Source organism: Ammospiza nelsoni, chromosome 3, assembly GCF_027579445.1.
Source record: "Ammospiza nelsoni isolate bAmmNel1 chromosome 3, bAmmNel1.pri, whole genome shotgun sequence".
Taxonomy (NCBI): Eukaryota; Metazoa; Chordata; class Aves; order Passeriformes; family Passerellidae; genus Ammospiza; species Ammospiza nelsoni.
The window spans coordinates 72029143-72039159 of NC_080635.1; the positions used below are offsets into that span (position 1 = coordinate 72029143).

General features: G+C 46.2%; 1 protein-coding gene across 1 annotated transcript; it reads left to right on the forward strand.

Annotated features, from left to right (window-relative positions):
- Positions 1 to 1954: 1954 nt before the first annotated feature.
- On the forward strand, positions 1955 to 10017 carry LOC132071399 (WD repeat and coiled-coil-containing protein). The gene is made up of 5 exons (XM_059468976.1): positions 1955 to 2015; positions 2367 to 2484; positions 4259 to 6128; positions 7563 to 7680; positions 9454 to 10017. The coding sequence occupies exons 3-5, from the start codon at positions 4278 to 4280 to the stop codon at positions 9723 to 9725; spliced, it is 2241 nt and encodes a 746-aa protein (XP_059324959.1). The 5' UTR covers positions 1955 to 2015; positions 2367 to 2484; positions 4259 to 4277; the 3' UTR covers positions 9726 to 10017.

Consider the following 10017-nt stretch of genomic DNA (forward strand, 5'->3'; position numbering starts at 1 on the left):
GTTTTTGTCTAATAAAGCCAGCTGGTGGCTCAGGGTCCCAGACACCAAGGGACAATCCTGCTTGCTCAGACTCACCACTGAGGAAAATGATATTATGAAGGTAAGAACAGATTACACATTTGTGTAACAGAACTTCTTGAGAAATTGGCTTGACTGAGCTGTTCAGGTAAGCCAGTGATGGGGAAGGGGGAGGTGGGAATGTCTTTTGCCAAATGGTTTCAAGGCCAGGCTGTATGGGGCTGAGAAACCTGGTCTAGTGGAAGGTCTCCCTACCTGCTGCAGGGAGTTGGAATGAGATGATCTTTGGGGTCCCTTCCAACGCAAACCATTCTATGACTTACTATTTAAAATTGTATATCTCTGAAAATTACCAAGATTTAATGTGAAGATGCTCTGATGGCAGTTTGGTCAGTCAGACTCACAGATGTGTCTCACATATTTGAATCTGTCCACAGCTCTGTGTTAAACCTTCCTTCATTAACTTCAGAGCTTTTTTGTGCTGTTGTTTCCCCTCTGTACAGGCACTCATGCTATATGGCCAAGTCACCACCTAGTGTTCTTCTTTTGCCAAGTTGGAGCAACTTACATATTTGACCTTGCAACTATTTTAAGCATTTTGTTTTTCCCACACCGTTGGCAGCTCATTTTATGGCACCTTTTCCAGCGTTCCAGCATCCTAGCAGGAGTGTGGGTTTCAAAACTGGTACAATGATCTGGTACACTGCTCTGCAGTGCTGAGGAGTGGCAAAGTGGCACAGTCACACAATATAATTAACTTTTTTTTAAAGGGCCTCAGAGACTTACAAAGAGCTATGCTCAAAACAATAAATCAGGACCAGGTAGGTTGTATTGCAGTAGTTCTGCATTGAATTTAGATGGCTTCTCACTTCAGTGTGACCACCTCATGGGGTGGGATACACAACACCAGGGCCCGGATATTCTCGCTCTGGAGGCATCTCTGCTCTTCTGTGCCACTTCCTCAGGCCTCTCCAGGAGCCACATGGGTGTGAGCAGGCTGTGGGTCCAATGTGGAAGTGTCACACCGTGGATGACCCCTGGGGGCAATGGAAATGACAAGAGCAGGACTATCACCTTCTTAGCCTGGCAGGTGATGCTTTGCTTGATGCCAACCATGCTCAGGGGTGCATCAGGCACAGCATTGACTGCTGGTCAAGGGAGGGGACTGTCCCTCTCTGTTCTGCTCTGGTGTGGCCGCACCTCGAGTTCCATGTGCAGTTCTGAGAGCCACAATATAAAAAGAACATCTGAAGGAGGGCCACAAGGATGGCAAGGGTATGGAAGGAAAGTCTTATGAGGAGCAGCTGAGGTCACTTGGTTTGTCCAGCCTGGAGGAGACTGAGGGGACATCTCATTGTGATCTTCAACATCCTCATGAGGGCCAGCAGAGGGGCAGACACTGATCCCCCTGGCAAGCAATGACAGGAGCCGGGAGAATGGCATGGAGATGTGTCAGGGGAGGTTTACACTGCATATCAGGAAAGGGCTCTGCACCCAGAGGGTGGCTGCCCACTGGAACAGGCTCCGCAGGGCAGCAGTCCCAGCACCAAGCCTGAGCTGAGGAAGCGTTCTCAGGCACACGGTGCGATTCACGCGGTGTGCTGCGCACAAGAGCTAGGCTCGATGGTCTTCCTGGGTGCCTCCCAGCTGCGGACATGCTCTGATTTGAGAGCCCCCATCACCTCCCGCCGCCCCCCAGCGCCGGCGGCCCCTCAGGGGCGCTGCGGGGAACGGGGGCGGCACCGGTGCGAGGCGCCCACCCCGTGCAGGCCCCGCCCGCGGGGCCATAGAGCGCCGCCGCCGCAGAGCGGCCGGGCGGGCGGAGCAGAGCCGGCGCCCCCTGCGGCCGGGCGGAGCTGGGCTGTACTGGGCCGGGCGGTGCAGGAGGGGCGGGCCGGGCCCTGCGGGAAGGCGGTGCCCGCCACAGCCCAGCGCCGCCGGGGCTGCAGGGCCCGGGGCCGCCTCAGCGGAGCCGGGCCGGGCCGCCGGCAGGGCGGGTGAGCGCGGCCGCGGCGGGGCGGAGAGGCGACGGGCGGGCCGGCGGGAGGCGGGGAGGAGCGGGGCGGGCGGGCCCGCGCAGGCAGCGGCGGCGCAGGCGGGAGGTTTGTGCGGGCTCCCGGGCCGCCGCTGCCTTGGCCGCTCCGTGCAGGGGGGTCCCTGCAGCGGCTCCTCTGTCCCTGGGGGTGGGACGGACACCGCGTTTCGCCGACACCCGGCCTGTAGTGTGACACCTGCCCTGCGGTGTGACACCTGCCCGGGGAGCTGCGGCCGGGCCGGGCGCTGCAGGAGGCGGTGTGGCTTTGGGCACAGGAATGCACTGGCCACTCTTGCTCTTTTTGCTTTTCCAGGGCAGCTGGGATAGTGAAAACGCCCGTTGTGACACAGGAACCTCTCCAGACGGCCCAGGAGGCTTTAGCATCTTTCAGTGCCTTGTGAGGCACATTATCTCGCATCTCCCTGCCATCAGTAAGTATTGCCCAGCAGTGTGGGTTCTGAGCACAGGGAACATCCAATGTTAATTTTCCTGGAACTGGTCACTGCTTAACATGACTGAGTTTGGTTATAGAGGAGAGGCCGGGTAAATGGTGGAGAAGTTGCATTGGAAGTATCTTGAGTACTCTCCTGTGAGGCAGGATTCAGTGTACTTAAACTTATCCCTGACAGACATTTCCTTAATTGGCTCGTACAGATTATGAAATTCATGGAGTACCTTCCCCTCCTCTCCAAGGTAACCTGCTTCAATGCTAAGCTGTCACATATAGTCAGAATTTTTCCTTAATAGCTGACCTAAATCTTTGTTGAAACTAAGCTGATTATTATCATGCCCTGTCCAGAGTATACCTGGAGACCAGTGGATGGATCTAATGTCACTGGGCTGGTGAATGTTCTCTGGTTCCCACTCACAGTCTTCTCCAGACAGAGAACCCACCTCCTGTGTTTCTCTGATCCCTTAGCCTTGTTGGGCATTTCTATCATCTTGAACTCAGAAGTAGGTTCAGTGGAGGTGCTGTTAGCAATGAGGAAGTAGGGCAATTATCTCCCTTGTGTATCTCCATCCCTCTTAAAACATTCCAGAATGAATTATTCTTACTTTGCAACATATCTCACATTACTGAAATATTCAGCTTGTGATTCATTGTAAGCCACATCCTTTTTTGCTATACCTCTACCTAGGGAATTATTCCTGGAGACGTATCCAAGTTGGCAGGTTTTGTTTTTTTTTTTTTACTAAGTATATTGTTTTGTACTTGTTATTAGGTTGAGAAGAAGTTACTTTGGTCATAATAACATAACTTTCTATACAGTTTTTATATTTGAAATCCATTCTTGCAATCCTCTTCCTACGAGTTTAGATTCATCCACAAATAATTAAAATACTGAGTGGTGCCAAGGCCCTGCACATTGTGATAAACTTTTCCAGTTTGACAGTTTTTAGTCTCAAACAACTTTCTTCTTGTTCTTTGTGTTTCTAACTAAAACTGCAACTCATTCTGTGCCATGGCTTTACATCTGAGCCAAATTTTGTGGAGATCTGAAATTAGGAAACCATCAATTCCTTTGAACTGGCTTTTGTGCACGGAGTAGGGATTGCTCACAGCTCAAAAACTAGAAGTTAGTGTAAAATCCTGAAGTTTTCCCAAGTGTTGATGCCTTGTGTATGCCTTCTTTTAAATTCTTTTTTCTTTCATTTCCTCAGAAAAATCCGCTCTCATCCTAATTCTTTTCAAAATTGCATTTGCTTTCTTAGACAGCTTTCTGGGATAACCATCCAAATGCCTCATTCTCACATGCTTAATACAGGATCAGATTTGTAGATAATACATTAATGCTTGGTTATACTTGTAAGGGGTGACTTTATCTGACCACAAGTGCTCCGGGAAGTTGAGAGTGAGCAGCAATATTTTGAGAATTGTTGATATTGAAGTAAATAGAAAATATTCTGAGAACAGCAAGTTACTGATTAGAATGAAAGGACTGGTCATGTGATGAAAATGCAGCAGAAATCTGACGGTAAGCCTATAGAAACAGCAAAGTTTCTTCCTCTTAAAATTGCATTTCATAGTGGAAACATCATAAACAAAAAAATTACTGGGCTGTGAATTAAGCATAGGTGAACATTATGTTTATATTGACTTCACTGGAAGGAAGAGTCCAGCACTGGCAGGGTCATAAGCTAAGTAATTATCCAGGTACTGTCCTCTAGAATAATTTATTTTTCCTTCTCATTCTGTCTGTGTAGATGTTCCACTTTGAAAGCCATGGAGCTGGGAAAGGCGAAGCTCCTGCGCACCGGCCTCAACGCCTTGCACCAGGCCATCCACCCGGTGCACGGGCTGGCCTGGACGGACGGCAAGCAGGTGATCCTGACCGCGCTGCACCTGCACAACGGGGAGCCCACCTTCGGCGACTCCAGCGTGGTGGGGCAGTTTGAGCACGTGCACGGGCTCTACTGGGGCCCCTGTCCCGCCGAGGCGCCGGCCCTGCTGGCCGTGCAGCACAAGAAGCACATCACCATCTGGCAGCTCTGCTTCAACGGCGCTGACAGGAACAAGCTCCTGGTTTCCCAGGTGTGTGACATCAGCGAGCCCTACCCCGTGCTCCCCCAGGGCTGCGTGTGGCATCCCAGCAAGGAGGTCTTGGCCGTGCTGACTACCCGGGACGCCTCCGTCCTGCCCTCTGTCCACCTCGACAGCTCCAGGATTAACGCGGACATCAAGGGCAGCGGGCTCATCCACTGTGCCTGTTGGACCAAGGAAGGCAACCGCCTGGTTGTGGGGGTGGGCAGTGCCCTCCATTCCTACATTTGGGACGATGCTCAGAAAACACTCAGCGCTTGCTCTTTTTGCCCAATCTTTGATGTGGGAGGCTACATCTGCGCCGTGGAAGCCACGCAGAATTTACAAGTCGCTGTTGCCACTGAGCTCCCTCTGGACAAGATCTGTGGCTTAAATGCTGGTGTTGCCTTCGAAGTTCCATCAAGCGTTGAAACCGAGTCCTTCCCCTCGCAGTCCAGCTTGTGTGGGGAGGAAGAGTATTCTTTGGATGGGGGGAAGAAGTCACTGGAGTCTGAGAAGCCCTTGTCTGTAGTTACATCTCCTGTGGATCTAACTCACATACTTTCTAGCAAGCAGAGTGCTGATTCCAGCCCTCTCCTTCACCTGAGGCCCAAGGATTACCTGACGGGAAGTGGCCAGGATTCCTCGCACCTCATCTTGGTGACTTTTGAAAGAAAGGTTACCACTACTAAAAAAGTGAGCATCCCAGGCATTCTTGTTCCTGATATAATGGCTTTTGACTCCAAAACTCAAACTGTATCTGTTGCCTCCAATACTTGTAATGTTATTTTAGTCTATTCACTGACTTCATCCAATTTACCCAATATTCAACAAATTCAGCTAGAGAAAAGCGAGAAGCCGAAGGGGTTATGCTTCTTGACCAATAAATTGTTACTGATACTGGTTGGAAGACAAAAATTCTCTGACCCTGCTTTTCTTCCTTCCTCAAGATCAGACAAATACATGATCCGATTGATGATTAAAGAACTGATACTTGAAGTGTGTCCTTCAAAGGCTGTGTCAGCTGATGGCAGCTCCAGTTTGAACCTTTCCAGTGTTACTCATGATCCCTCTAGAGATGTCCACCCACTCAGCCGTGGGCTCCTGATTCCAGATCGCTCTGCCCTCCAGTCCCCCACAAGCCGAAGGAAGCTCATTGAAGAAATCAAGAGTCCTGCTTATGAGCAAAACTTGGTGTTGAACATCAGTGACTTCAAAGAGAAAAAGATTTCCATGAATTTTCCTCCAGCTGTTGAGACTCTTGATGCTGAGCCAGTTAATCGGAGCGTGGCACTGTCTAATGCTTCAAACAGGCCAACGTCCCCAAAAAGGCAGCATGAGGCAGCTTCCAAAATATCCAATTCTTACAAGAATAACCTGTTCAGTGAGAAGGAGGCGAGTTACTTTTTGAGAAATGTGGAAAAATTGTCTGGTAACTTCACAGAATTGCAGCACCATCTTTCTGAATTAACTGAGCTGCTAAAATCTGGGAAGAGAAATCTTCCAGTGTACCCATCTTCTCAGGAGCCATCATTTATTAAAATCACCTGCCAGGTAATTTTAATATTGGAAGCCTTAATGGTGAAACCTGTTTATGGCTGTATGTTCTTTGTAATGCTCAAATAACAGTCAGTAGGATTAGATTTCCATCCTGTTCCTGCAGGTAGTTATATATGGTTATAAATCCCATTACTCTGCAGGCTTCCAGTGTTTTTAAAGCAGTGGGATATCCTGGAATGTGCAGCTCCCTGCCCCACCTCACACTGGGCCAAACCCCTCAGCTCTACAGTGAGGCTGCTGGGACTCCAGAGGACTCACATATTGCAGCCCAGCTGCAGAATTAAAGCCCTTTATAGAGATCTAAGAAGGGAATGCTTTTCCTAGGCAACATCTAAAGCTTTCTGTATAGAAATTTAGACAAGTGAAGATTTCCATGTGTGGGAATTGGTATCGATCTCCCGCTCTCCTGTGAGGAAAACTAAAATAATGGAGACTGAAACAAAAGCAAATTGCCCTGGCTTTGAAACAGAAATGTTGCTAATTAGCATTGAGAGCACCATCCAAGGAGGAAAGAGACCTTTAGGGACACTATAGATAATTCCATTAACATGGCTTAAAAATGGATTTAAAGTGAAATTTCACATGAAAAACACATTGTTTGGCTGAAAGATTTGCCCTTGCAAATCTCATGCTAGAAAGGGTAAATTACCTGATTATCAAAACCTGGCAGAGATCTACTATGTCATTTCTAGAATTCAGATTAATTAACTTTAGTCAATATTCAAAGTAATTTAACCTGCCATTTTCCTTTCAATTACCTCTTACTTTTAAGCTTTATTATTGAAAAAAAGTCCCAACTTTTGTAGCATTGAATTCAAGTTCTAGATCATATTCCCTCACTCTCTTCACTGTTTTCCATTGTAAACATTTAATAATTGTAATAACAGATTTAAAGAATGCCTTCCTGTGCCCAACTGGGCATATTCTTTGAAGATGCTTTTTGGATTTAAGGCTTGGGGCAGTGATGGTTGGGGTGGGACAGATAAGCCCTTCTGACTTGTGAGTCTGTTCCTCACCCCAGCATTCATGAGTAGGAGTTCTCACTTCTGAAGTTTTGGTTCAGGGATGGGTGGGGAAAGGTGAGGGTAGAAAACTTGAAGCTTTACAAGCTCCCTGGGGAAGTCCCTCACAGATGGAAGGATGGGGATGAGGATTGTGCTGTGGATGAAGCTCATGCACTCCAGCAGCAGTGCATGATTTTCTCCCCTGTTCTGACGTGCTGGATAAGCACTGTTCCTTGCTGCTGTCACTCATGAACACTTTGACAGCTGAGACTTCAAAGGATAAATCTTGCAAATGGGCCTGAATGTGTGAAGCATTTGACTTTCTGTAAATAATGCCACTGAAGACACGTCTGTGATCCTGTTGTGATTAATGCCATTTTAACTATACATCACAGTAGCTAATGACTGTTGCTTGCATTTTCAGAGGCAGCTTTCCAAAAGTGATGCAGATGAAAGTCGGGCTGTTCTCCTCTGTGGTGGTAAACTCCGCCTAAGCATCGTGCAGCAGATATTCAACCTCTCCCTTGTAGAAATGCAGCACGGTATGTTGGGATTATCCAAGACTAAAACACTTCATACACCTTACCAGAGAAGCTGTGGCTGCTCCATCCCTGGAAGTGTCCCACAGCCAGGTTGGATGGAGCTTGGAGCAGCCTGGTCTAGTGGAAGGTGTCCATGCCCATGGCAGGGGAGTGGAATTGGATGAACTTTAAGGTTCCTTCGTACCCAAACCATTCTGTGGTTCTGTGTGTCATTCTTAGTGAGCAATAGCAATATGCACATTCCATCCAGGGAAAAACCCAAGAAATAAATAATGAAAGATGAATAAAATTTTGCCTTTTGTTTTTTTTAATAATGTGAAAATTCTTCTCTGATTCTTCTTTTACTGAGAAGAGTCTTTTCATTATTAAAAAAAAAGAAGGGCAAACTTACATATTGATGCCTTTATCAAGTAACTAGTTATACAGGAAAATTGCTTTCAGCCAGTGTTTTACTTGTTTTCAGCTGCTCTATAGAGAGAAGTCTGAGTAGCAAGGAGAGTAGGGTTGACTGATTTGGGAGTACAGTGTTCTCTATTTGAATCTGTGGCTTCAGCATCTAGACTTGCTGTAGGAAGTCCGGTAGCACAGAAGCAGCTCTGTACACTTCAGCAGTGCATTTCACATCAGGTTTTGCTGTGAGGAAAACTGCCTCTCCTCCTGCCGTGTTCTCCTCTGCTGTTTCCAGTTCATGCTGTGCCCATTCCATGTGTCTGTGTACATGTCAGTTCTGAGTGGCTCACTCTGGGCAGAAGTAGAAAACACACTTTGGGGTATGATTTCCCACTGCTCCAGGTATTCCCTGTGCTATATTCCATCTACTTGCCCCCTGTATCTGCTCTCCCCCTGCTTGCAGATCGCTGGGCAGCCATCCCAAAGCCTAAGGCTGCTGTTCTTGCCATTGTCCAAGTTTTATTTCTCCTAAAGAATTCTAGAGGGAGTATCTTTGTTTGAAATATACAGATGCAAAGTAGAAATGGTATTTTCAAATCCTGAGTTGTATTGATTTTCAAGTTTGGTCCAAATTAAGCCAAAAGATTAGATGGTTGTGTGCTTTTAAGCTACAATCTTCTTGTGACGTTACTTGTGACGTAAAGTTACATAATACAAATTTACAAACAGCTGGAAAGGCTCCTCTGAATTCCCTTACCCCTCGTGAGCTCTATTTTCTTGCTTTATCAGCTTAATGGATAAAAATATAAAAATTTTCTAGTTTATTTATGTTGGCAGAAGTCAGGGTTTCAGATTCAAATTGTAGACAAAAAAAACTAGCGATGAAGTCAAATAGCAAATGGCCCAGAGGTTTTGGGTTTGTACAGTATTGTGAAGTGTTCCTTCCTTGTATTTCTTGGAATTAAGTATAGGGAAATTATGTAATAAAAGCAATCTCTAAATTGTCTTTATTACAATAATTTGTCATTTAATTTACTAAATATCTGCTTTTTATAGTATCTGCATATCTTTAGCACTGTGAAGTAGCTTATCAATACCTAATTAAAATCAAGTGTGGATGCTTATGAATTCTGCTCAGAATTTCAATCCTCCTCCTCATTTGAAGCATTTATTATTGTCTCCTCTCCTAATGTCAAAATCCATCATAGTTGCCAAGTGTCCTTTATTTTTGAGATTGTACAACCTGTATATTTTCATACTTTTTCTTTTCTACAAAGTTGTAAATATACCGAAGCATTTAATTCTAAAAGAAATTTAATTTTTACCTTAAAGGTACCCTAATTACACAAAGATTTATCAACAGCCATGTGCTTGTCTTCCCAGGTTCCTCTTGGATCGTCCTCACAGCAGACAGCGAGGGCTTCGTCCCGTTAATGTTCACATCCACACAGGAGATCCTCATCAGAGATGCCACTGCAAAAGGCTACAGTGCCCGCTCCTCCAAAACTCTGGACATCATCAGTTCCACACAGGGGTGTAGATCCACTTCTTCTGAAAGCCTGGACATCACCAGTTCTGTGGAAGTACTGAGGGACTGCTCCTCCAAGACCTTGGACAGCATCAGCCCTTCAGAACAGCCCAGCAATAAAATGTAGTTTTTGGCAGTGGTTTTGCAATACCTCTCTGATGATGGGAGGCTTTTATGTTTACTGTATGGGACTGCAAATTATTACCAACAGTCTCAAATGTCTGTACAATTTCTATAATTTTTGTTGCATTGTAAATTATTTATTTGATCCTTGGAAATGTTAACTTTTTTTTTATACTGAGCAGTGTTTTTTAACTATGTCTCTTGAGGTACAGATGAGGTTGAAAATGTGCATTCTTACAGGTTTCTGAGCTCAAGTTTCCATCTTGGTCTTTAATACATTGGTGGTTTTAGATAAT

Coding starts and splice junctions, on each gene's coding strand:
- LOC132071399 (XM_059468976.1), top strand. CDS start 4,278: ATGGAGCTGGGAAAGGCGAAGCTCCTGCGCACCGGCCTCAACGCCTTG. Junction 6,129..7,562: donor TTATTAAAATCACCTGCCAG/GTAATTTTAATA, acceptor TTGCATTTTCAG/AGGCAGCTTTCCAAAAGTGA. Junction 7,681..9,453: donor CCTTGTAGAAATGCAGCACG/GTATGTTGGGAT, acceptor TTGTCTTCCCAG/GTTCCTCTTGGATCGTCCTC.